Source organism: Ascidiella aspersa, chromosome 3 (assembly GCF_963924565.1).
Source record: "Ascidiella aspersa chromosome 3, kaAscAspe10.2, whole genome shotgun sequence".
Lineage (NCBI taxonomy): Eukaryota > Metazoa > Chordata > Ascidiacea > Phlebobranchia > Ascidiidae > Ascidiella > Ascidiella aspersa.
In genome coordinates this window covers 27,002,385-27,030,204 of record NC_139449.1, presented here as the reverse complement: position 1 = coordinate 27,030,204, position 27,820 = coordinate 27,002,385, and the positions used below count along the sequence as shown (strand labels likewise).

The 27,820-nt window shown below is 37.9% G+C and overlaps 5 protein-coding genes across 5 annotated transcripts; 3 read left to right on the top strand and 2 right to left on the bottom strand.

Annotated features, from left to right (window-relative positions):
* Positions 1–2,732: 2,732 nt before the first annotated feature.
* Positions 2,733–5,402, top strand: LOC146161253 (solute carrier family 66 member 2-like). Its single transcript, XM_083383384.1, has 4 exons — positions 2,733–3,045; positions 3,728–3,861; positions 4,118–4,334; positions 4,543–5,402. Exons 1-4 carry the CDS (start codon positions 2,840–2,842, stop codon positions 4,724–4,726), a joined length of 741 nt encoding a protein of 246 aa, XP_083239510.1. The 5' UTR covers positions 2,733–2,839; the 3' UTR covers positions 4,727–5,402.
* Positions 5,358–6,658, bottom strand: LOC146161252 (uncharacterized). The gene has a single exon (XM_083383382.1). It carries the CDS (start codon positions 6,525–6,527, stop codon positions 5,661–5,663), a length of 867 nt encoding a protein of 288 aa, XP_083239508.1. The 5' UTR covers positions 6,528–6,658; the 3' UTR covers positions 5,358–5,660.
* LOC146161251 (cytochrome c oxidase assembly factor 7B-like) lies at positions 6,554–7,538 on the bottom strand. The gene has a single exon (XM_083383383.1). The coding sequence runs from the start codon at positions 7,419–7,421 to the stop codon at positions 6,660–6,662; it is 762 nt and encodes a 253-aa protein (XP_083239509.1). The 5' UTR covers positions 7,422–7,538; the 3' UTR covers positions 6,554–6,659.
* Positions 7,539–8,054: 516 nt separating this feature from the next.
* On the top strand, positions 8,055–9,228 carry LOC146161250 (RNA 3'-terminal phosphate cyclase-like protein). Its single transcript, XM_083385983.1, has one exon. It carries the CDS (start codon positions 8,093–8,095, stop codon positions 9,200–9,202), a length of 1,110 nt encoding a protein of 369 aa, XP_083242109.1. The 5' UTR covers positions 8,055–8,092; the 3' UTR covers positions 9,203–9,228.
* A 137-nt stretch (positions 9,229–9,365) lies between these two features.
* Positions 9,366–21,171, top strand: LOC146161249 (U4/U6 small nuclear ribonucleoprotein Prp31-like). Its single transcript, XM_083385982.1, has 10 exons — positions 9,366–9,616; positions 11,011–11,193; positions 11,570–11,696; positions 16,172–16,370; positions 16,935–17,078; positions 17,360–17,439; positions 17,726–17,848; positions 18,525–18,740; positions 20,198–20,366; positions 20,736–21,171. Exons 1-10 carry the CDS (start codon positions 9,438–9,440, stop codon positions 20,864–20,866), a joined length of 1,551 nt encoding a protein of 516 aa, XP_083242108.1. The 5' UTR covers positions 9,366–9,437; the 3' UTR covers positions 20,867–21,171.
* Positions 21,172–27,820: the final 6,649 nt, after the last annotated feature.

The following is a 27,820-nucleotide window of genomic DNA, read 5'->3' as shown; positions in this document are numbered from 1 at the left end:
AAAAACATTTTAAAATTGGCAAAATTCGAATAGGAAAAAAATCTAGACTAGGATTGCATCAAAATTTGGCTAAAATGTGCTATGCACATTGCACAACAAGCTAAAGTTACGGTTTGAGCCAGCAGGGTTGTCAGATGATGGGTTAAATATTAGGACACTGTTGGTGTGAAATTCAGATATTTTAGGTCAAATAATTTTAAGCATGTACCTAGTGCGGGAGTAAAAAGAATCAATGGAGGTAACTGTTCTTGGTGAGCAACCAAAATTCCTTACAAATTTACAAAAAAACGGTTAGTCGTTAACGGTAGTCCAATAATAAAGCTTTTTGTAAATTCTATTTCCTTTTGCTAAAACGACAACACCAAAATGTTATTACCTGAATTCTGTTGATGTTTTAGAAAAGGCCATGTAAAAGTTATGATACCCTGACAAGTAGAAATACTTTGCCTGTCACCTATTGTAAACCTAGCACAAATTTTATTGTAAGTTGGCCTAAATTTAAATTTGGTACTAAAGTGCCCTATACTTCACCTGACGCTTTTATGCTGCACAGAAAAATTGTCGAAATACGCCACATAATCGCGCGAAGCGAAAATATTTTTGATTTTTCGTTGGTAAAGTTGGTATAAACAATTTTGAAGGCCTCTTGAGCCCGTGGATTTACTTCATCCCACAAAGTTTCAAATAAATTCGGCCAAATAGAACAGAAAGCTTACTGTCCTAATAATTTAAAAACCGCCGGACACAGCAGTTAAAATTAAGACAATTTATCGTTTTTGGCCCGAATTTTGTAATTTTGACGTCATAAACGCTACAGATTCACTGCAGCAAAAGCCACACAAAGACAAATGTTATAGACTGTCGTTGCTTTTGTGCATTCTATACTGCTAAACTTTTGGTTCATATTGCTTGTTTCTTATGAAGTTTTTCTTTATCAAACACTACACGGCGACCCCCCCAGACAAGCTCTTGCGACCCCCAGGTTGAGAACCACTGTTTTAAAGCGAGCTATAGGTTCATTTATTTTAAAGCGAGCTATAGGTTCATTTATTTTAAAGCGAGCTATAGGTTCGTTTCTTTTGATGCGAGCTATGGGTTTGTTCCTTTCAACTATAGGTCATTATTGCAGGTAGTATTGTTAAAAGTTAAAATCAATCCTTTTTTGTAATAATAAATCTTTGTTTCATAGAATTGTGGAGAGTATCTGGTTGTTCTATTTCATGCATGTCAGAAAAATACATTTTTTTGATGTTTGAGGCTTGGGTCGTGAGATGTTCATAGAACTCCGATTTGGGTTGCGCTCAAAAAAGTTTAAGAACCACTGCCCTGAGGGGTGCACCATCCTTGTGGGTGCGAGCCACTAATATATCCGCTTTTTCTGTTTTACGTTTAATGATCCGAAAATCTACACAATTGTATTACGGTATCATAAGAATTGAAGTCTCGTTCGGGTCTTTATAAGCACGATTGGCAAAGCTAATTATTTACCAGGGTTAATAATTACCACGGGCTATATAGGTCGACCAGTCTGCTAGCAAATTTGTTCAGGGCCCCTGCTCTCAAATCGGCTGCGGGATTACAATGTTGCAACTCGCAGTATCGCGTGTGATGTCACACCTTTGGCGATTGCACTCAATATTGTAAAAGCATCAACAAGGGGTCCGGCAAACGATCGGCCGCGTAATATCTTGACATGTTTACATAACCACACAATTTAACTTTTTGTTTATGTAAAACACGAATGTATTTTGTATATAGTTATAAAATTGCCAAGGTGGCTTAAACCTTTTAATCTATAGCAGGGGTGGGCAAATGCATATGTTGGAAGAGCCATTTGCAGAAAATACAAGCACCAAAGAGCCTCAAAATTATTTCAATACTAAAACGGTAAACAATGCAAGGGGCCGCAGTGATAACAGAATTGTAATATAACAAAATGGAAATAATCAACATAGTAATAACGGTAATAGCAAAATAACACGCACAATATTTATTAATATCAGTCTTTTGTTAACTAACTCTCGGACTCTATGTCTCGTGTAACGTCATAAACGAAATACTGGCCTAAATAAAGAAAAGAAAAAGAGAGAAACGTTTCTAAACGGTATTCTTGGTAACCTTTACAATTTTTTTGAAATTTTACGAATCAACTAGAAGAGCCACAAAACACATGCCGGAGAGCCGCATGCGCCTCGCGAGCCGCGGTTTGCCTACCCCTGATCTATAGTTTTTGCAACGTGTTTAACAATACGAACATAAAACTACCAACAGTATTCTACAAGCAGGAGCGGATCTACGATTTTTTCGTTGGGTGGCCATGAAAAAAATATTCTGGGGTGACAATAAAAAGTTACGTCAGTTTTTTGTAAAGATATGGTAAACCTTAACATTTTTGGCATTAAAACACAGAAAACGCTCGCGTGCAGCATAAAAATTCCCTTTTTACAATGTTGGCCGTCCAAATGTTGATTTAAGCGCAATAATTCCCAACTTGAGGGTCGTGTCCCTGCCACTCGCGTTAAATCCAGAAAAATAGTAAATTTGTTCTTGTTTATGATTTTACGTAACAATCCATAAAAACAGCTGATTGCGATTCGCTTCGTTGACTATCAATAATTGGCTTACGTCAAAGAATATTGTGAAACTCAGTCGGTTGTAATTGATGAGTGTACTTCAGCAAATAATGCGGTTTTCTATTTTTACTTTAAAGAAAATAATGAAATGTAGTTTGTTTACAGACTAAAATAGAGGACCTTCACTGTGTTTAACAGCACTAAAGCCTAACAAAAGTTATCGTAAATGAATTTTGATATCTGTTTGTAATCTAAAAAATGATCTGATGGATAGTTCGTTGAGTTTCTGGAGCGCAACAACGATTGTGCAAAATGTAGTGAAATGGATAGCATCTGGAGCGATGGTTTTCGGAGGATTAGTACCCTACATTCCACAATATCGTGACATCAAACGAACAGAAAACTCTGAAGGGTTTTCCACATACGTATGTCTTCTGCTTCTGATTGCGAATTCCCTTCGAATACTTTTTTGGTAGGTTTGAAAATTGTTTTAGGGTGCCATTTGCGCATTATTAGATTTATAGATTGATCCAGAGCTAGACTTTTTTAAATTTGTGAAAATGTGGGTGTGGGGATAAATATCAAAACATGGCTCTTATTATTTAAATTTGAATTTATTTATGCCATTCGTATTGTGTTTTGCTCACTTATAGTATTTTGGGCGCTGCAAAATGTTAAAAGCAATTTTAAATATGGCACGGGTCATACCTATAACTAATAATTATTCTATCACTATTATAAACCGTATCAAACAAACAAACAAACAAATGCTGCTGACCTAAAATACATATATTCAAAGTATCATTTATATAAACATGACAGCTGTCAGGTTCAAAATTATCATTATTTTATTGATTGTTGTTTTTTGCACTGCACAGAGTGATTTCCAATATAACATTAAAAGCCTCCTTTGTGATATTTAGTAACTTATTTTTCTAAAACGTCACTAGGGCTGGTTTGAATTTTTTGAAGCCTATAGAAGGGGGACACCTTGCAAAAAAGAGAACCATTGTTGTAGGTATAAATTTCATGATATAAAAACCCACAAAACAAAAAAAACTTATTATGTTTGCACATTGCGGGTAAAGTAAATGATATTTTTTTACAGTTTATGGTTACACTTTACACTTATTTCTTGATTATTCTCTTTATAGGTTTGGTCGCCATTTTGAGCTTCCTCTTCTTCTACAGAGTATAATTATGATTCTGACCATGATGGTCATGTTGAATTTGTGCATTCGGGTACAAAACAATCATGATTTAAGTAGCAGAAGAAGAGCATTTATAGGTAAATGATGTGACATGGGTTGCAGTTTGAATAAAAATCAGAGATTTACCTTAAAAATATAAATAACACTGTCAAGTCATTAAAAATATTAATCAAAAAGATCTATTTCATAACCCTATTTTATATGGAATATCAATTAATATTGTGTAGTTTGATTCACATCCTAAGTAAGTAGCTGCAAAAATTACCTGTCTTTTTAAAGGCAAATTAAAATTTACATTAAAAGTTTTATCAAGATTTTCATATATTTTGTTAGATTTTGAATGGCGGTTCTTCTGGAAATGGAATCGATTTTCCGATTACGTCCAAGCAGTCCTCTTATTTGCAGCTGTAGGAAGCTACCTCACCTATGTTTTCAATGAATCTGTTATTTACATTGAAACAATCGGATTTCTTGCTGTTTTTATTGAAGCAATGCTTGGTGCACCCCAGTTTTATAGAAACTATGAAAACAAATCAACATTTGGTATGAGGTAAGAACGGGAATATTGGCAAATACTTGTTTTTCAAAATTTCAGTTCCTATTTGTAAGATCGCAATAGTAAAGTGCGCATTTCTTTATTGATCTTTGTCAAACAAATCAACTTATCTTAAAACAACGATAACACTTTATTTTCCCATTAATTTATCTTGTTCTGTATTTTAGTTTGGGACTTACAATAGTGAAAATATTTTTTGCAGTGTACAAATGGTTCTTATGTGGACCAGTGGCGATGTTTTCAAGTGTACATACTTTATTGCCAACCATGCACCTATACAATTTCTGGTTTGTGGTCTTTTGCAAGTCTGCCTGGACATAGCAATACTGTTACAGGTTTGGTATTACAAAAAATATCCCCAACCAATCAGAAAAGCAGCATTGTGATAAAATAATTTTATGTGAAGCGTTTATGGCCAGTTATGTTTTTTTCGCTTTTATGAAATTGTTTAGCAAAAAATGTATTATTATAAATGCAAGTCAGACCTTTTTGCGTGCTGCTGATCGCTTTTTATTATGTGTGATATGGCTAGTGCTTTGACATATTGTACCTTGTTTTATGTTTCTTTTAACTAGCTGTGGTACTAATATTGCATGTTTAATCATCATAAATTTAACCAGAAAATTATGCTTAAACATGAAGCATTAAACTCTATACAGCTCAAGTCAAAAAAGTATATTTTATAACCATTATTACACCTGATTAATAGATGTTTCAAAGGCAATGAAAACAATGCATTTTACACATATACTATTTTTTCAATTTTGTCCTTTCTATTTCCTCAAACTCTTTATAATAATCAACATGTTTTTCATTGAGGAAAGTTGGCATGCTCGTTTTTAAGCAAAGACATATTTTTATATGTTTTAATGGATACAGGTACAGCTGGTGTCACTAAAATTATGTGCCTTTTATTGTTTACATGTTACATTTCCATAGAATGACTCTTTTTGAATACTTTTGTTGAGCAAATAAAGTGTGCCTTCTTAAATTGACCAGACCGGATACTTAAGAATATTTGTTTTTTATTGTATAATCCATGAAAAGTAAATTCCATTTAGCACTCAATAGTGATGACTAATGTTTTATGTAGCAGATAGATACATAAATACCCAGCAAAAATAGTCCTATATTCAAGTTGTGGTCAAAATCCACTACAATCTTTCTTAAAAGAAAAAAAATTATAAACAGAAAAAAACCTTTTTAAACTTAAAACAAGTTATTACTTTATATTTGGGTTTGGCTGGAATGATAAAACCTGATGAAATTCAATATACACCTAAATTTAACTTGTGTTAAGGTTAAAGTACTTATTTTTATCTATTCCACACAATCTGGCAATAATAATGGATGCAAGTTTACAAGGGCTGCAGATATAAGAACAAGGCGGTCAATGTAACGGAATTCATTGATATTTTGTGAAAATATGGCAAAAGTTTGCAGTTTATCTATGGCCTTCAGAATGGCGTGCTTAACATAGGAAAACCCCATCATATCATTTATATGCTTAATTGTTTGTGAAAACTTTACTCCACGTTGTCCAGATCTTGTAGCAATGTGAACTTCCCCAGTTTTTAAGTCTAATATACGGTCTTTTGATCTAATATTTCGAAGGAATGTTTCATCTTCCAAGAGTGATATCGATGCAAACGGATCTACGTTAGACACATGACAAATTGACCCACTACTTGTAAAAACAACTGCAACTGTGAGGGATAACTTCACTGTAAAGTACTTTACAAAATAGTCAATTGGTCTTCCTTCTTTTGGGGGCCATCTTATTAGTCGGAACAGTGAATCTTCAAGTTGGGGCAGCCACATTGATAAAACCTCAGTGACATTGGTGCCGCGAAACAGAGCTCTCAAGTAGACATCTGGAACATGTAGTTTGACCTTCATGAGAGTTAACAGCAACTGGTTAGCTGGTGAAAGTGGTTTTCGCTGGGAGTGGGGAACATTAATGCTTTCAACCAATGAAATAAAAATTCCATATGAGCTACAGCCAGTGAGGTATTCCACAGTTTTGTCATCCACCTCGAAGAGCTTGTGACCCCATCTGTGCTTTTGGATTCGCTGATGAAGCTTCAGGTTTTCTGTCTTTAATTTATTTAAATGTTCAAACAGAAAATCATTTTGCTTTTGGAGCATCAGCACCACATCATCACTCAACTCCAAATTAGAAGCCATAAATATATTTAATTGTCTATAATTTGTTTATATTTTGTTGTTCTACATAAAAAAAAACATGTCAATCATAGGCAATTTGACCATTAACATATTGTAATTAGATCGAGTAATATTTTAAACTAATGCTTTATACTATTTATCACCAAAGCTTAATGAGGTATTGCCTTCAATTATTTCCCTACTTTTTGCAGCAAATTCTGCGGCCTTTTCATTGCATTTTTGTACACCATCACCTCTAGCATACATTATACTCAGGTTATGACAGCCCCTTGAATCACCAAGGTCACAACACTTTTCGGCATACTTTGCTGCGAGTGTAAAGTTCGAACATGTCGTTTCAAATCCTTTGATATAAAGCTGACTCAATAAATTGCATCCAACAGGGTCATTCAGTTCACATGCTCGGCTGTATGCGTTCACAACTGTGTTGCCCAATAGTTTGCTGGTATCTTGTTCTTTCCGGCCATCCAAGTTTTGTAAAGCATCTATATACTTAGGGCGGTTTTCCTTGTCTTGGCTGAGAAGCATGCCCATGTTACAGCATGACGAAGCTATTTTGTCATTTTTGCCGTGATCTGAGTAGCAGTCTTGCTGGCACCCCACGTAGTAATGTTTAAACGCTTCCAACCTGCTTTTTTCCAGGCCACCCCTCCCAAGCATATGATACTGTCCAGTTTTAAAGCAGCAAGGGGCATTTTTAAATTCTTTGCAGCAGTTTTTGTATACGGTTGCTGCTTCCCTAAACCGTTTTCTTATGGTGTCGAGGAATTCCCCTAGTCGATAGCAGCTGTCTTCGTTATGTTCCTTATGGCATCCAAACATAAATTCTGTTTCGGTGTTGTTAAGGTGTTCTTGCACTTCTTCTTCATTTGTGAAATCAATTAAACCCGCCATGACGAGTTTTATAGTTTTACTGAAACATTAAAAATAAAACTACAATTGTTAGAGTAAAGGAGGCTAAACTGGGAATTTTAATATAAGAAAAACGGTTTACTCGCTTAGTCGCTTGGTTCAGCAAAATATTGCCATCTGTATTCTGCCGCATGATTTCGCTATAAACAATAACAAAATGCTCACGTGCGTTTTCGTAATCCTAATATAACAATAACAAGGACGGTGTATTTTTAACATACAACATAAAAATTAAATGCATCACTTAACAGTAATTATCAGTTATTTGACAAAGAACTAATATTAGTGGCCTGCGACTAACATAACTAATTTTTTAACTAATGGCAAAAACGGTGTTGAGCAAACACTCTGTAGCATAGGATTTAGAGAAAAGACTGCGTTTGGCATGCGTACAACTGTAGTATACACAGTTTACACACACACAGTATAATGTAGATTTTGGTGTGTTACACGAGTTTTAGGTGTACGTTTGACGGCGGCTACGACATTAAGACCGTTTGTTATTACTTGCAGTTAAACAGCATGAAACCACTTAAACTGACTCACGTTGTGCTTGGTTTTGAAAAATAACCTTTGTTAAATTTTATATTTTATGTTTATTGACAGAAAAACAGTTTGCAATTGTTTTTTTGAGATAATATTCCCTTTTAAATATGTCCGTCGATCTTGATTATGAAGGGTGTAACTTTCTGCGACAGCGTCTAATTCTTTCCACTTTAAGTGGCAAAAGTATAAAAATTAAGAAGATTCGCCACAAAGACGAAAATCCCGGACTGCAAGAGTTTGAAGGAAATTTGTTGCGTTTGTTAGACACGATAACCAATGGCACAGAGATGAATATTAGCGTTACTGGAACCACTTTAATTTACAAACCTGGTATATTGCATGGTGGCAAGTTTGTTCATGAATGCAACAATGATCGGGCGATTGGGTATTACCTGGAAGTTTTACTTTGTCTTGCGCCTTTTTGCAAGACGCGGGTGTGTGCAACACTACAAGGTATTACTAATGATCAGCACGAAAGTTCAGTTGACTACTTCAAAGACTGTACTCTGCCACTGTTGCGACAATATGGGGTGATTGGTGACTTGGAGATCAAAATAAATAAACGTGGCAGTGCTCCTGGCGGCGGCGGGGAAATATTTTTCCAGTGTCCAGTGGTTAAGAAACTGCGTTCAACACAATTAATGGACTTTGGGAAAATAAAACGCATCAGGGGTGTGGCATATACAACTAAAACGTCGCCGCAGTGTGCGAATCGACAGGTCACGGCAGCACGCGGAGTGCTTAACAACTTTCTTCCAGACATTTACATCTACACTGATGTTTCAAAGGGTGCAAAATCACCAGGTTTCGGCATTAGTCTAAACGCTGAAACCACAACAGGCAATGTTCTTGCCTCACAGGCATGCTCTGTTCCACGGAATGCTGATGCTGACCCTTCTCTCCCAGAGGATGTGGGACAGCAAGCTGCCAATTTATTAATAGAGGAGATTTACAAGGGCGGTTGTGTTGACTCCAGTAACCAGCATATAGCGCTGCTCTTAATGGCTCTTGGAGAGCAGGATGTCAGAAAGGTGATGTTCGGGCCTCTCACTCCATACTCTATTCAGTTTCTACGTCACCTGAAGGACTTTTTTCAAGTTGTCTTCAAGTTGGAATCGAAACTCGACTCCGAAGCACTTGAACAGGAGGAATACACCAGGGTGTTACTAACCTGTGTTGGATTTGGTTTTTTGAATTTAAACAAAGCAACTCGGTGAAGCGTGCACCCCATCAAAACTTATGGTTTCTCCTTTTATTGCAAAATCACTTTTTTTAGAAATTAATTTGAAAATGGTGCCTAAAATTGTGTTGCTAAATTTTATTAATTTTTGATATAAAATCCTAATTATACAATGTTTTTCCTGGACTACTAAATGCATTAAGTATTGCATCACAAACTGTTTGAAGCTTTGAATTAAGGAAATAGTTTAAGTGTATTATAAACCAGCCACAATGTCTTTGGCTGACGAGCTTCTGGCAGACTTGGAAGAGGCAGGTTTAGAAGGTGATGAAGTTCCAGCAGAAGCAGTAGATGAAGATGACGTGGAGGGAATCGATGACATTGACGATGTTGATGCAATGGACACTGGACAATCTGATGGCGACCCTGACAGCATCACTAGTGTGGCAAGGTACATTTAGTTAAAAAAAGTCTTTTTAGTGTTAAAACTTTTTTAACATTTAAAAAAAATGTTATTTTCCTTGGCTTAGCTTTTGTTTTTTCTACATCAAAATATTTTTTGCAATGTAAAGTTACTTATCACAGTTAAAATAAATAAACTGACCCACGGTTTTTTAAACTAACCTTAATTAACACCAGGGTCGTATCCAGAAATCCAAACAGGGTGGGTCCCGAATTTACAACTTAGGGAATTCCCCGTTTTTTGTCTGACGTTAATGACGTGTTGAAATAGTGACAAATATGACGTCGTAAAATAGCGATTGTAATGACGTCATAAGTATTATCAGAAACAGCCAATTAACGTCCAGCAAAAGCAAACTTTTAAAAGCAAAACACACATGTGCATCGCCGACACTCCTGCCAGGCGCCAGCTGCGAAACCGCTTATTGTGCAATCGTTAACTTCAGGAGAAAAACGAAAACCAGATAGTGAAATATATGTGTAAACGAAGATTGTTTTCCCCGGTGTATTTGATTAGCGCAACATCTGCATAAACGCCACTTCAATAGTTAAATCTAGTTTTTTTTGTTTTGTTTTTCGAGTCCAGACCTGGCGAGCGAACTGAGTGCGTTTTTTGGGGGAAATATGTTTTTGGGGGAATAACGCCATTTCTTTTAAATACCTTGCAAGGTTTTATAACATTGCCGAAAATAAAAATAAAAAAAATGTTTAAAAATATATGTCCAATGTTTTTGAATATGTTTTCCGTTTGTCCGCGACGCACTTGGCAGCCTTCCACGGCGCAACGGTAGAGAAGCGCTGATCTAGTTCAAAAGACAGCTTAAAAAAAATACCGGACGTAGAAAGAATTCGCGCGAACGCAAAAATTTTTCGCACGTACGTAGTTAAAATAGTCAAAAAGTATTTAAAATGGATTCGTGTAGAGTTTGTCGAAGGGGCAGCGGGCCCTAGGAATTACAGAGACTGCTTGATTGATTGTTATTAATTGTCGAACACACACTTGCTGATTAGCCAACCCGAACGAATAACAAAAGGCGAAAGAGAATAAATATCCTGCGTTTACGGTCAACCAAATCAAGAAACGAAAAAGGCATTTTGCGTTTGATTTTGGTTTCGCATTAGCAAGACGCGTAACCCAATTACACTGAAAAAAACATGGGTCCGAACCCCCACCCCTCCCCTGGATACGCCACTGCTTAACACTATTATGAGCTGAATAAAATTGCTTATACTGTTTACAGCATCTTATGAAGCATTTTTTAATATTTTTCCAGTCATATGGAAAAACTACCAGTTCCTAGGGATAATTGCCAACTTAGTGTTAATAACTCTTAATAGGATTCTAACTAAAGTTTATACCCTTATATTGCTCCTTGGTTTTAGATTAATAAGCACAGAACAGTTCAGCCAGGTGATGGCAGGCATAAAAAAGTATGAGACCTCTAATGAAGATCGAGTTATGTGTGGAATGGTTGAAGCTGACCCTGAATACAAACTCATTGTGGAATCCAACAATCTCACAATGGAGATCGACAACGAAATCAACATCATTCACAAATTTTGCAGGTGCAAACACCAGTGTTGTAATGACTTGACTTAAGTGACTGCTTTTACATGACTTTACTTGACTTGACTTAAGCCTTTGGGCAAATGACTTCGGGTTAAAATGAGGTAATTTTTGCAAAGCATCTTTATTTAAATTCGGTTAGAAATCCTAATTTTCTTCATAAAACAATTTACAGTTTTTTGTTATTTTTTAATTGAGTTTTTACTCATATTTAAACTAGTTTACCAATTTTGGTAGTTGAACATTAAATTCTTATGGCAAGGACTTTGACTTTGCTATACAAAAGTTCTGTTAAAAACATTACCCTCTTTTTAAAACCAGTTTTAAATCAAGTTAAGGTTCTAAAAGTTATCTTTTTGTTACTTATATTTTTAGAGACCATTATTCCAAGCGGTTTCCCGAGCTTGATTCCCTTGTTCCTACTCCACTTGAGTACATGCGAACCATCAAACAGCTTGGGAATGATCTGGAGCAATATAAAAACAATGAGGAACTTCAACAGGTTTGTCACATTTGATTTAAATTATTCACATATAACTGATACTCGAATTAAAATTTTTACCAAAAACAAATGTTCCAATAACCTATTTGTTTTTTAAACATCCAGTTATAGTTAATTTATGCTTACTTCTCAACTGTACTCATATGACATACCATTTATAACAATTACAGAAAAGGTTGCTTTAGATCAGGGGTAGGGATGTTCAAAGTAGAATCCCAAGGTATTCTAGAATAATAGGTTTCGAATCTAAAATAACGAATCCAGAATAGCGAATCCTAGTATATTTTTATTAAATTATTTAACCTCGATTTTGTTTGGGGAAGGGATTAATCTTAATCTACCCTACAGGGCCCACAATCACAGCAATAAATCACCCAAACAATTTTCTAACATTTGTACATTATAATTAAAAAACTCTCTCATATGTTTAACATTCTTAACAACTGTCATCTGAAGCCGTTCTGTAAACTGTAATATGTCAACTGTCCAGGTTGTGTCCAAAACTTATATTTTTGCCAATAGTGAGAAAATGCAACACTCCACACAGAAGTCTTAAGCAATTCGGTCCTGATTTTGAAAGCATTGTTAAGTCTTATTGCTTCTTTTTTGACTAACATGATCTGTTATACAGTCAAATGATGTACTGCAAAGAATACAAAGTTATTATTGACATAACGAATTCTTGACAATTACGTTGTGCATAACTGCATAACTTCCCTGAATATTGGCCTAAAGTTGACCTGAAGTAACCCCATAGCGCATTTTGTGGACGGCCAGTACGTTTTGCAACGCTATGTTGCTTTTGCAACTTAACGCATTTAGGGAAATTGCGAACTCCACACCTGACATTACACGTTAGCCGCTCGCCCAATAACGCTTGATTGACACTTAATTATTAGACGAACGTTATCGCGAGACACGGTAATTGGTCGCCCGAAAAAACGCTGACACTGCACTACGAGGTTACATTTTAAGCAAGCACTGTAAATTGGTCGCCACGGCGACAGGCCAACTTACCACACGCGTTTGTGCAATTAGGCGCAACAATCCGCGGTAAAACATTAAATTATATCGGTTCCAATTACCCGAAATAAATGGCAGAATTGGATTCGATATTCTACTTTGAGCATCCCTAATCAGGGGTCGGCAACCTTTTGTACGCAGTGTGCCAGTTTATGATTAATGTCAAAATATTAACAACTCGCGTGCCAAACATTTTTCTTTTTTTTTTATGTTTGGTTTAGCACTGGCAATCAGGGAGTTGGTTAAAAACAACCCGAGTCCGGACGAATATGAGATTTCGTCGCGTCCCGAGTCCGACTCAGCCTCAGTATTTCACCAATTTACGTAACTAAATTAAGGTGGAAATTCCGCAATCCATTCATAGGGTCATGGAAAATATGCCACGAGCATATGCTATTCCACCTTAACAATTTACAGTTTGCTGCCTTACACACGTCGGACTCGGGTAGTTTTATACTGGTTTTACTACAGTCCCGAGTACGACTCAGCAGCCCTGCTGTGATATGACATCTAATTTACGTATCTTTTTTGAAATATACTTCGATGCCTTTAAGCCGATACCTAGGAGGGTTAACTATCAGTTTCGCTTTTGTTGGTTTCTCAGTCGCACAACAACACACCTGCTTACTTTTAATGTAGAACAGTGGTTCTCAACCTTACTGACCGGTAAAATTTTACAACAATATTTGCGGACCGGTGGACCTTCAAAAAATAAAATCAATCCAAAATGTAATTATGACAAAAGTATGTAACTTAAAGCAAATAACGAAAACTTCAATGTAATGAGAAATTTGCTGCTGTCTTAATGATATCACACGTGTTATACGTGGTTCGTTTTTCACGTACAACTGGTCTTAAAGTTTAAGACTTAAACAAGTTGTAGCCTACATTTAAACAGTTGGGCACAACACGTGCAGTCGTGCAGCATTGTGACGTACGATATGTCCAAAGTAACGATTAACTCTATGTTACGTCACAATGCTGCAAATTACGGAACAAGTTATGAATTTGATGGACAAACCGCCTTCAACATCTTGCTTTTTGCAATTGAGATATAAATTTGCAATATATTAGGCGGACCGGCAGGAAAGTTGAAGCGGACCGGCGGATGAGAACAACTGATGTAGAATGCCCTACTTAACGTTGTAAACGTTACGCCAAATGTAGGGCATTGTGACGTAATACGAACGGTTAGTGGTAAACAACAATTATAACGCCCACAAAAAATAATATTAAATACAACACAGTTAAGACACTTATTTGTGACACGAACCGGCAATGTGTGCACTGTGCAGGGTTTGGTTTGGGTGACCGCTAAGTAGTTTTAAGAGACCGCAAGTGTTTCATTTAAATACCAAAAAATAGCCATATTTGCTTAAACGAATTATTTATTAGGCTACTGGAAGTGCACAATCACAGAACAAATTTTTCAGGTTCTATCTCATGCAACAAAACAGATTCGCCATCCCGATCCCATCCGCCAGCTTCCATTTCTTCGTTGTTTGCAGATTTCCAACGCCTTCAATGCTCGCACTGTCACTGTTCGTCGGTCCTTTTTTTTGCCACTTCTCAGCTATCTTTTGTGCATCCTCGTCAGTGAGCTGCTCCGGACCGTTCATCGAAATGTTGATTAGAGCATTCAGGGTGATATCTAGTAGCCTATTTCGTTGCTTGGTTTTAACACGACATAGAGTCGAAAATCCTCGCTCTGGCCAGGCGGTTGCTAGAGGAATTGACAATGCAGCAAAGTCGATGCAGCTCTGGAAACATTTGCTGGAATACGTTGTCTCGAGCAATTTTGCTGCAGACATCACCGGGATCTTGGCAGAACTGAAATTCTGGCATTGTCATTCTATCTTTCAACGTTTGATAGTCATTTAGTACTTAAGCAGCGAGAGATCATCATTCCCATAAAGCTGGCGCTGAGGGGTATCAAGAGGAATCTCATTAGTATCAAAGATTCGAAAAGCAGAGAGTACCTCAGGCTACGGGAAACGTTCTTCGAGATTACAGAGCAGTGCCTCACAGTATGTTTCTGTTGTGAATCGCAGCAGTTTAAAATCATCTTCAAGAAATGTATTTTGAGATCTTGGTAAAATTTTTGAAATCTTCTACCAGTCAAGTTTTCGGCTGTTTAAAACTTGATCTGAATTGGCAATGCTCCTAATAGCTCTCAAATAATCTATTGAAAGTGCCGACTGCATGTGAGAAAAGTGAAAACTACCTTTTTGAAACAACAATGATAACTTGTTGAGATGAACCAAAGCAGCATTCAGCAAGTAAAGGGAGAAAAGAAAGCGTTTGGAGCAAATTAAATGAAGAATACCAACTGCTGTGCAATCTTTCTTCTCGGTAGCAAAATATTGGAGCGTAGCGTGTACAGCAGGCAGTTCTGCTTTCATTGCGATTACAGCCTGACCATGAGATAGCCAGCGAGTACGGCAGGCTAATTTTCGCGCAGACGAATCAACATCAACAGTTTGCATTTCTTGTAGTTTTGCGGTCTTGAGCTTCGGTTAAGTTACGTCACAAACAATTTTTAAAACTAAACGTCAGGTTGAGTAAATACGTTTATGACATCATAAGCTTCATAATATTCAGTTTAAGTCAGAGAAGAGTCCAGAAGGAACAGAATTAACTCGAATATAGGTTTCGCAAGAAAGGCAATTATTACGTTATTTCTGATTTCAAAGGTTACTTTAGGACAAACATTAATCTCTAAAGATGCGGTACAAACCTAGGCATTTAAACTACATACAATCAACGCAACATAAAATGAATTATTCGACAAGTCACAGCTTAAATGATTGTGACAGCGACCAAACAGCCTGCCCAACACGGCCGCCAAACAAGTTTGCTGCACAATCAAACAAAGTGTGCTTGTTGGCTTCTGCTTGTTATGTTTCCACACGTAAAAACTGATCATTATGCGCAATAATTCAGAAATAAACATTGACGAGTATCGAAGTTGCACTTCTTTTGTGAATAACTCTTTGATTCAGCTGTTAGCTGTACCTCCACTTATCCTTTTTTCCGGACGTTAACTATTGATCGTAGGCTATATTCGTATCATCGACAAGACATAGCGAGAAACAACCATTACTTTTCTACTGTAGTTGCAACTTGCAAGTCCAAATTTTGGGAAACCGCTGGATAAATTTGGGGGACCGTTTCGGTACCCCAAAACACCTTAAAAAAACACTGGCACTGTGTAACCATTTAGTTAGCGCTAGTGTTTAGTGATATAATAGCAATGGTAATGATGTGGTAGTGATGTAATGGTTGCACTTTCTTAGGTGATATAACGTGCGCGTTAAATCAATTGGCGTGCCATGCAAAATCATCTTGCGTGCCACAAGTGGCCGACCCCTGCTTTAGATCATACATAGGTAAAATTTTTACTGAAAGTGCTTTAGTAAGAGCCAATTTTCTTTAAATCTTTGTTCTCACAGGTTATTTCCAATGCCACCATTATGATTGTGAGCGTCACTGCCTCCACTACGCAAGGTCAAGTACTTACCGAAGAGGAGTTGGCACGGATCTTTGAAGCTTGTGATATGGCTGAAGATTTGCTGAATGCCAAAGTGGCAATTTTAACCTACGTCGAATCTCGGATGTCATACATTGCTCCGAATCTAACTGCTATCATTGGTAAATCAAAAATTGTCGTTTTAGTAACTGGCAATGTTATCTTTGAAATTGTATTTTGTCGTACATCAAATAGATGCATGGCATATGTTTTAGTTCTATTTTGCCAAAATTACTATTTGTGCTTTTTTTAAAAATCAGTAGTCTTGTATAAGCTGTAGAGATCGACCGATATCACTTTTTGGACGACGGACAGATACCAATACCAATTTTTTTCATATTCCTAAAATATGGCTAAAATTTAAATAAAATTCAAACAACATTTCCTCATATTTCGCATGTTAACTTGGCAAGATGCTAAACAATTTTTTTTATGCGGAAAAAAAGAAATATATTTATCATATGTTCGTAGAAAAATATCAGCCCAAATATTGGTCAAAATTTATAGTTACAGATATATTGGTAAAAGCAAAAAGTCAGATAATATTATCGGTAAACCGATATATAGCATCTCTAATAAATTGTTGTATTTATTACAAATAAACAAAAAAAAATTTCGGAAGACTGTTTGGTGAATTTAATTGTTAGACATTTTAGGTGACTTCCTCTGTTTTTTCATTGCAATAGGTGCAACTGTTGCTGCTAAGTTGATGGGAGTAGCTGGTGGCTTGACTTCCCTCACAAAAATGCCAGCTTGCAATATTATGCTGCTTGGATCGCAGAAAAGAAGTTTGGCGGGATTCTCCAGTACTGCCATTAACCCACATACTGGTAAGATATATATACAGAGCTTGCTTATGTTTATGACCTGACCTTAAATTATTTAAAAAAAAAACAATCTTATGGTTTATTTGTCACATATTTAAAGTTTTCATTAAAATGTACCACACAAGTCTTTGTTAACAACTTTTCAACTGCCAATTTGTCATGGAAAGGGCACAACTTCGTACAAATTAACCCTAAACCATCATTGAACTAACACATAATTTTATAGCAAACTTGTGTACAAATATTTTGGCCAAGATCACAAATTAGATTTGTTATATTTTCAGGTTTCATATACTACAGTGATGCAGTGCAGAGCATGCCATCAGACCTAAGGCGCAAAGCTGCACGATTGCTGGCATCTAAAGTAAGGCTACTTTTACACACGTTATGCTAATTACAGTTAGGGTAGTTCTACAATACACCAAAATGGGTTGAATACTGGAGTGGTCATTCAAAAGGGATAACGCGTTCTGAGAAATAGGGTTTGGATGTGTGCAGAGTTAATCAATTTATAAAATTGTCATTGTATTAAAAGGTGGAACCTTTTAAACCATCGCGAAGCAGAACGTGTTTTACCCCGTTTTCATACTTTCATCTTAATGTTCTGGTTGTAGTGCGTAGAAATGTATGCATTTTCTCCTTCACATTAGATCACGCTTGCTGCGCGAGTCGACAGCTTTCACGAAAGTCCTGACGCCGACATCGGATTCAACCTGAAGGAAGAGATAAACGCTAAGTTTGAGAAGTGGCAAGAACCGCCTCCCGTTAAACAAGTAAACAAATTGTCGAGAATACAGTTCACCAAACCAATTGTCGAGAATACAGTTCACCAAAGTGTCAAACCAGAAAACATCTAGTGAAAGTGTCATTTTTATTATTTTTTAAATAGTGTGTAAACCTTACACGAATTACGTATTTAGTCGAATTCAGTTGGTCCGTCCAAGAACCAACTTTGAGTGATATGCATTGATATTTTATATTTCACATAAAAACCGACACTGGTTCATTTACAAATAATTAAAAAACAACCCTTTGTTTTTTCCAACTCTAACAAAGTGGTGTGAACGGTCCTAAGAATTTCATTAAAAACCCAAACGCGCGACATACCTGAACAATGCATTTTGCTTGAATATGGTATGTCTACTAGGCCTTTCTTTGTTTAATGTTTCGCAGTTCAACAATTGGTGAACCTAAAAAGCCGCGCGCAGGTTTATGTAGGTTGACTAGTCGCAGCGTGCCGAAATATAGAATGCGTAAAGGTAGTTAATGCTGACTAGTCGCAAGTCATTTTTTAAATGACACTGTACAAACCCGGGCTCCGTCACTACTGGTGTTCTTACACAAGCCTTTCGACTTCAACATTAACTACCTTTACGCATTCTATATTTCGGCGCTGGTTTAGAATCCTACCACAGCGTTGAAAACAATTCCTCCTCCTCCTGTTGCCAGGTGAAAGCGCTCCCCGCTCCCGTCGATCCGGGACGCAAGAAGAGAGGCGGGCGGAGGTACCGCAAGATGAAGGAGCGACTCGGTATGACCGAGATGGCCAAGCAAGCGAACCGGATGAATTTCGGCGAGATAGAGGAGGACGCTTACCAGGACAGCATCGGTTTCTCGCTCGGACAACTTGGCAAGTCGGGAAGTGGGAGAATCCGCGGTGCTCAGGTAAGACATCCAGCTGTCACTTACAAGGGTCCCAGCTTTTTCAATAGCCAGTTTTGAAAAATGGAAAATTCTTACTTTAGTGGGAGTAGGGATGTTCAAGATATATTATCGGATCCTTAGATTCGGATCCAAACTGGATAATTGGAACCGATATAGTTTTTTCGTGAAAGAACTACTGTGCTTGCTTTAAATGCCATGCGCCGTCAGCGTTATTTTAGGCGTCCAAATACTTGCCGATAACCTTCGCCTTACTAATTAAGTGTCAATCAAATATTATTAGGCCAGCGGCTAACGTGTAATGCCAGGTGTAGAGATTAGAAATTAAGTTTAGCATGAGTGTGTTGTTTGAAAAGCACAGATTAGAAAAAAACTTGACACCGAAGTATAGTGCTTGGCATTTGTTATGTCTTAATTAGAGTGATTTGGACCTGTTTTGTTGCTTGTCTAGTAATTTGCTGCCGCTTCTTGTTGATTTTCTTCGTACACGATATAGTAATAAAATCAAAATCTAAATTACTCCATTGTAGCAAGATTGCATCAAAGTGGAATTTTGTAGGCCTTCAAGCGTTTTCATTCCGGGCCATGTTCTTATGTTTAGACAACGCTTAGATCAGGAGTGGGCAACGTGCGGCCCTTTTCCATTTTTTGTGCGGCCCTTCACCTTCTTCCAGCTATTTTTCCCTAAATAAGGCTATGAGTGTGCACCATGTTGGGACTTTTGCTCTATCAGTTTCATGTTTGAAGTGCGATGTAACCAATGGGCTACACTGCTGCACTAAAGCAGTTGAACTCGAATGGGAAACATCTATTACGAAACAATCTTCATTCATAAAGTTTTACTTGTGTCACGTTGTTACGATAAAGAATTGTTTTGCAACAATTACACTTGTCTGGTACGTTCAAGGTGTAACAGACTTTTGCCACTCATATATATTGACTGAGATATTATGTTTTAACAGCTGGTTTTGAATTAAGGAGCCCTGTTAATTAAAAAGGCTTCATTGGAATTGTAGGAAAAGTTATTTCCGAATCCACAAGTAGACAGCACTGGCAAAACTGCCGTAGTTGCAGCCCAATAGCTCATTAGTTTTTCTAGTAAAAGCTGAAAATATCAATTGGTGTTTATTTGATGTGCGGCCCTCCTGTAAGCATTACATTTCCTAACTGGCTCTTGTGTTAAAAAGGTTGCCCACCCCTGGCTTAGATAGTGTTTACCATTTCAAATAAGTCATCAAATGCGTTGCGTGGGCTACCATAAATGCTAATTGGAGCACAACTGGGCGCGGTGTCATGTCATTTACTTCAACTTCAAAGTGTTCATGAATAACAACATTTTTTTTAATTTAGACCTTTGGAAAGGCAATATGCCGCCAACCTAAAAAAATAGCTGCGCGGTTTGATAAAATGACACCGCACCGAACTGTGGTACAGCGTCTAACTCCGCCTTCTCCGTACAGGTGGACAACAAGACGCAAGTGAAAATATCGAAGACCCTCCAGACGCGATTGCAGCGCGCCAACCGAGCTGGCGGAGTCTCAACAGCCGTCGCGACCTGGGGAGGGAAGTCCACCGTCAAGGACCGCGGCTCCGGAACAGCATCGTCCGTCGCCTTCACTCCCCTCAAAGGTTGTCGGCAATTGTTTGTTTTCATCTTATGGCGCTTTTGGAAATAATATAAGCTATAGTACCTCCTAACCTGGGGTATGGGGGATTGCGGACTTACATTTTTTTTTTTCCAAGTAAAAAAATATTATCACAAATTGGCGAAGCTTCGAACTTTTTTGACAAGCAACCGCATATTCTAAAGTTGTATACTGATAAATGTTGATAATCCGTCAGGCTAATTATACACCTAATATTGCTCTAGTCTACGACATTGATATATGCCCTCAGGTCTAATCATTATAAACCTAATGCCAGTTACCCACGGCTTTATATTTTGACTATTTATGAGTCAGTTTTCCCATAAAAACTAAATCGCATCTTCTTCGAAAGGCATCGAAATCGTCAATCCGAACGCTGCCGAGCAAAAGGCCGAGGAAGAGGACGGCTGCAGCACCTACTTCTCCAACATGTCGTCCTTCGTCAAACTCGCACCACGAAACGTCGTCACCGGTGGCAAGTGAAGAACGAGCGTGAAAATCTGCGTCGTGAAAGGACGCGTCGATTGAAGGGCGTCACGCGAGGGCGCCGTTGTTGCGCTCTACGCAGAATTTCAGAAGGGTCCCCAAGCAGTGCGAAATCGCAAGTGATAACTATTATTTTTCAATATTTGTGTTCCCGTTAAGCGGCGAAAAAATTGTGCGAAAAGCAAACATTTTTGTCTTTTGTTTATTAGAATATTGTCTTACGATTGGCCAAACCCAATCTCGTTTTGCGTGCGTTGTTTTTGTCACAACGCTCTTTCGTGTCAATTAAATTTAATACCATATTAGACTGTTTTTTAATTCCTCGTGACATTGATTGTTTCGGTGGTTTGCTGGCCAAAATAAGATGATTTTATATTTAAAAACAAATTTAAACTTGTAAAAACAAAACGATTAGCTCTATAACCCAGTGGTTAAACCTATTGCTTTTACAGACCAGTAAGTTTTGAAGGCACGAATCGGTACTCAAACCGCTACATGGAGAATTATTAATAAACAACCGTTAAAAAGCAGCAAAAGGTAATCTATCTGTAAAGATTTACAACATTATTAGTTTGAAATTCTGTCATTTTAGGCTTGAAAATTATATTAGCGCTACACCATATATTAAAGGTAACTTTTCCTGGTGAGCGCCCAAAATCCCTAAACTAATTTGTTCAACATTGTGGAATAATCTTTTACGGTAATGCAAAAATGAATCGTTTAGCAAATCGATCATTCGATTTAAAAGCAGGAAGCAGCCAAATCTTACACTAATCCCTGCAAACTCGTACTCGTAGCCGGAAATTATGATGACGCAACTAAAAGAAATACTTTAGGTAACTGTTAGCTCTCCCAAAGGGTGCTTAACACACTAAAAAGACATACCATTGCGCAATTTTTTTTGGCATTTACACAGCAAAGTTGGCAAAAATAGTTTGCCAACTACACAATGAAACAAAATCTTTAACGAACTGGCAAAAAGTTATCGAGAACCACTGCTGTAGCCGACCAACAATAGTGTACGTTAAAAAAGAAAAAAAAACTGCAAGTAGGCAGATTAACAGATACGTGGAAAATTTGTTTCAATAAAATAATTGGCTGTACTGTAGTATTATTTTGAAGCTTTCGCTTTAACACCCCATGCCGTGAATATAAAAGAACACAACACTTCCGAGGGTATCTTTGACACAGTTGCTAAGGTCGGCGTAAATCATTTAGGTTCGATATCGAGTTTAATAAAATGCGCGCTAAAACGACACGCCGCGTTTCCGCAAATTTACAATTTCCCATTATTGTTGTCGAATAAGGCCGCGACATGCAGTAAATCATTCTCGAAGAACAATACCGGCAAAGACAATATTTGCCGACGGGGTTGGGGGTTGAATGTAATCGTTTTTCGAACGATTCGCCGTTGCGAATTACCCAATATAACACAACGCAATCGCATAGCGCAATATTTCCAAGTTGCAAACGAACTAAACGAGTAAAATTGAACGGCCTGTGGTGTTTTGGGAGGCAACCAAATGAAAAACATTTTAAGAGCTACAGCTGTTTTACAGCAGTCGGTGAACTCTTATCGCAACCAAGTTTTTTTAACCTTACAATAAAAGGAAATGTTTTTGAAAAGCAAAAATACAACAAACTGTTTAAAATTGGCTATAAATTTTCTATGGGAAAAAAGTCGAATGTATCCACGAAAACGGATTACGGAAATCTAGCTAAAGCCTTACCGCACTCCCAACGACAGAGCGATTTAAAACCGCCCTGTAAAACATGCTGGGAAAATGTCTGGTTGGCGGCACACCGCAACGGATCCTGTACAGCTTAGGCCACACGTCGAGGCGTTTCCCGTTTATTCTATCGACGTATTTACAACGGCATTTCTTTTTCGGAGGTTTATGACCGTTAGAATCGCCGGGCGGTTCCCAGGCGACTACAATGGAGGCGGGTCGGCGATCAAACAGATTCGTAACGCTGGAGTAGGTACGACGGCGAGCCAAGACGTCGTATAGGCGTCCGGGAGTCAACAAAGCGAGGTATTTGCGATGCTCGGCCTGTCTTAGGGCTGGGATATTGCGCTCGACGACTGGCGACCAGTCGCATTGGGCGACACTCGTTGATAGAAGGTTGCGGAAAGCAAATTGCGGCGACGCATTTATCGGCCATCGATAACGACTCCCGTGTTTGCGCCGATCGCCGCATTTTGACGCGGAGTAGGCTATCACCGCGAGGTCGCTCAAACACCCATCGGCCGCCGCGCGTTTGTTCGAACACAATCCTATCTACAACCGAAACGTCGCCTTACCAATTGGTTCACACAGAAAGAGCGATTAGCATCAATTGTTGTGTTGCTTAGTGAGCTCAATCGCTTTTTATGTTTTCGTAAAGTGTTCGAATTAACTTAAAAAAGGCGAATTTTATATATGTAGATAATATTTGTAAAGCCGTACTTAATGACTTAGGGTAAGAATTTTACTGTGTAATATGCGTTTTCCACTGTAAAACGGCACATTCCGATAAAAATGAGGTCGCGCAACTTTGGAAAAGGGATGATATACTTACGGTAGTGCAGTATAACACCTCTCCGCCCAACGTTGCACTTTTTTACGGGGAACTTTGCGCTTACTGCTCCGAATACAATTTAGATGGGCTTTGACTATATTATGGTTTATCTGAAACGTGGTCTGTTCATATTTATTTCTGCGGATACACTCAGCATTATGGTGAAGTTTTTTACAGCTCGGTGATCGTCTGTCAGTTAACTCGCGGTTATACTAGCTTATCACTACTGGTGATAAGGCTTATCCTGATACAACCGCAAGTCGTGTATACAAGACTGGGGCATTGTACCCGATATCTTAGGCTCAAGGACCAACAGGACCTTTTCTTAGTTGTCATAAAATGCACTTGAGTAGAAGGGTGCGGGTGATAGAAAAATGTTGGTTCTGATAAAATTCCTTCTCGCGTGGTTCACAGCCGCGTATAATATTCAGTATGTACGTCTCCATCGACCATGTGTTGACAAGCAAATTCCAAGGGCCCCTTGATTTGGACAGGTATATGAGACATATAAATACCATTACAAATACTGTTAAGAATGAAATTAAGAAAGAAAGTTTGTTTGGAAATTGTCTTGTCCCACGTTTTACAGCGTCAGTTCGTCGACCAAAAACGTTTTTACTAATAACCTACAGACAATAAATACAACACAATTATAAAAACAAATCTAAAAATATTCGAAACTCTTTTGTGTAACCAGCAAATTGTGTTCAAAAACCCTAAAAAAGTTTTTGATTATCATTAACCGCGACCCAAGGGCCGCGATGCCTCGGCGGCTTTTCGGGTTTTAATCTTTCGGGTAAACAAAGTCTAACTTGAACGCAATCGCACTTAGTGCATTGCGGTAATGCACACTCGCGGTTTTTCCGTTAAGTGGCAGAGTTAAGAAGCGTGTCGGCGATATATCTGGCCGACGCAGTTCAAGGAGTTTTAATTTTGCGCAACGAGGGATTGTAATGTTTACGTCTAAAAATGTTTCGCTCGAGGCACGAAAGAAAGGCCGCCTAAAATTCGCAGATTTTCGCTGCGATAACACTGATTAAGGCCACCAAAATTTTATCATGTTTGGGAGAAGTCGACGACAGCTCGGCCGTCGAAATAAAAACTTCGAACTAATCTAATTTTAAACCGTGAAACATTGTAAAAAATACTTTCGCGCCCTGTCCTGCAGCGAGATACGAAGATTGCGGTCAATTTGTTTGGATCATGAAAACAGATCGCCGTTCTGCATTTTAACCCATTAGACACGGAACGTATCAGCACGCGATTTTTTTTATCTGAAGTGTCGTCGAGCTTTGCATGCTTTAAGACTTTGGCCAGTGACGTGTATTCAAAGAAAACGTGTCGAGGCTTGTTGACATTCTGTGTGCATTAAACGAACCGCACTTGAGAATATCGCCACAGCAATTGCGAGAAGGACCACCCAACTACAAGTATACACGCATCTGCTTCCGGCGTTAAGTCACACGTTGGTATGTATAGTCAGTTGTAGAAACGCCAAGTATGTAGACGGCGCCGGATTTACCTACTTGTGGTCTTTATGCCAAACACATCAGTAGTTCCACACAATTTAAGTAATACAGCGTGTAAAGGTGCTTCAGATATATAATTGCCCTATAGGCGGCAGAGTTACCATATACCGTGCTAACATTTCTTCTTATTTTAGATTACAGTGTCTTATATATTACTAATTTGCTGCTAATAAGAAACGTGCTTATTTTATAGGAGTGTGTTAAGTTGTTTTTTTTTGACCCCATGAATGATATTGTACGTTTATATGTTCGCATTAGGACTGATTGTAAATTTAGGCATGCGGTTGTCATACATATAGTTCATATAATTTAGAGAATAAGGAAACACTTTTCCTGGTGAATACAAAAATGAATCGCGAATGTCCAATAAAAGGTCGTGGTGCGGCGTCCCCAAGCATTCCACAGCAATGCTCCCACAGTCGTCCGTCATTTGGTGGAGGGGAGTAAGCTCGCTTCCGCGTCTAAACATTTGCACAGGCAAGCCACGGCCATCGCAAAGCGAGCGATTCGTTTTGTTGGCAAAGCGCTTTTTCATGTGTGACTTGCAAAGCTGGACACTCACGTTCGTAGTTTACTTATCGCGTGACCTACGCCCTATTGCCTGGATGATGTGTGATCTGCGCCACATCTACTGGACAATGTGTGATTGCAGCGCACCAACTGACCTGAGGGTTCTTGTTTGCCGTTAATCGGCGAATCGTCGTATGTTTGTCGTGGACTTCATGGTATTTAATTCAAGTAGGGTCCAAAAGTTAATCGAATGTTCCACCTAATTCAAACCAATTATTATGATGTAAAGTTTTGCGATTTATGCAGGCTATTAATAATTAAAATGTCATTTTAAATGTTACGCAAAAAGTTCGAGCCGGCAGCTATAAGTTTATGTTATATTTATTTTGTGATATTTAAGAATTAATAGAAAATATATTAAAACATTAGAAATAAACATTTATTTTGTCCAGTAACGCAATAAAGTAAAATTTATGACAAACTGACAAAACTGTATATAAAGGTTTGTGAATTTGAGTTTGCTACATGCAATTTTTTTATTTTGTTAAATTCATGTTAACATTTTTTGTGTATTTATTGTGTCGCGTCGTTCGACACAGAGGGGTTAGAAGTTTGCTTTACATTTTCCAAAAATATTCTTCGCGTAAATAGGCAACGGAGGTATCTTGCAACAAAAGACCCCCAAAAAATCAATTGTGCCATTATTGCTAACCGCCGACCGTCATACAATCGACCTGTACACAGCACCGTTGGCGTCAACGTATCAATATCGGAGGTAAAGTGTATCTTCCTTAATCCTTCAGTCTTCTGCAAACGAAACAAAACGCCAAATGAGGTACGGGTAACGAGCAAGTTCAAGTCCTTAACAAATTACCCTCTCTATTGAGCTGTAAATCTTCAGAGAGAAAATAACTACCCCTGTGTATATTCACCCATGCGGATTTGGACCATTTGGACCACCTTTGCGTTATTACGCGACTTAAAACAAAATGAGAATAGATCTGTGTTTTCTTGCTTTTTAAAGTAGGTTGTAATTGAGTGGTAAAATTCGATTATTTGTGCAATAACCAACAATGATATTTCTGGGTTTTTCGTAAGGGCCACCAAGCCTTATCTTTTATAAATTATTTTCTCAAACTTCGTCGTATTACAAAAAGTTCCAAGACGTGCATCAATTTAAAAAAACGATACGTTGAGATTTTTGCAACAATGGCGCAAAAATTGTGAAGCTTTATAGGTATGACTTTTGTGGGCTTGTATAATTATCCCTCGTCACGGCCTATAGTTGTCTAACTGTACCATAGTTTTAGCAATATATAGGCATAGGAACTAACTAAGGCGTAAAATAGTGGAAAGAATATACAGGATCACTTTTTAAAGTGCCTGTTTTTGGTTTGATTGTAACAACGGTATACGCAACAAAAATGCAGTGGTAGTTTAGATTAGAAAAAACTGTTGTTTGGATAACCATAGCCCCGTAACGCAAAGTTTACCGTCAAACTGAACATAAAGTAACACACTGTCTAAACAAAGTTGTTTACCATTTTTATGGGCAAAAATGCCACCGTTTTCAACTATGGATCGCACAAAAGTCTGGCACATACAACGATAAACGGGTTAAGATTTCATTTACACCTTAAGAAAATAAATTTGCATTAACGCTCAATCGATTTTCGGCCAACTACGCTTTGCAGGTGATTGGCCGCGGAAAGATAATAACGTGACTGAGAGTGAGCGCTTCGAATCAATCAACTGGACGCAAGTCCACTTTGTGATCATTGGCTTTAATCCGGTAATCACTGGTCCTCGTTTCGTTTGCAACCTCACTGAATTTTTTTACTGTCCTCTAAAAAAGGGCCATTACGGTGACAGGTTCCCAACTAGGAATAAGACACTTCGCGATTCATAGGGGGGTTAGACTTGTTATACAAGAGGTATTTAAAAAACAAATTTAGCCTATGGTATTTTAAAAATATAAATGCTACTTTGCGAATTTTTTACGAGAGTTCTGGTATTACTTTTTTGAAAGAAACTAAACTTAAATCTTTTCTGGCAAACCACAAAGTAAATTTTACACCAATCGCAATTTATTTAAGAAATGCCATTCCTGATTTACGTGGTTGTCTAGCAAGCTAACTGTTGCAACCTATACAGAAAATGTCTGAACGATTTGTGAATGCAATGCGAAGTTGCGATACAAAGAAATTTTGTTGCAAAATGTTCAACTTTGGCGTTTTGATCTGCTTATAATTGATGTAATTAAAGCGCAATTTTTCAAAAATCGTGGCGTGTGTTCCGACCTCCCGTATAGTTGCACCCCTGGTCGGGCGAATACAAGGCATAACTCTAT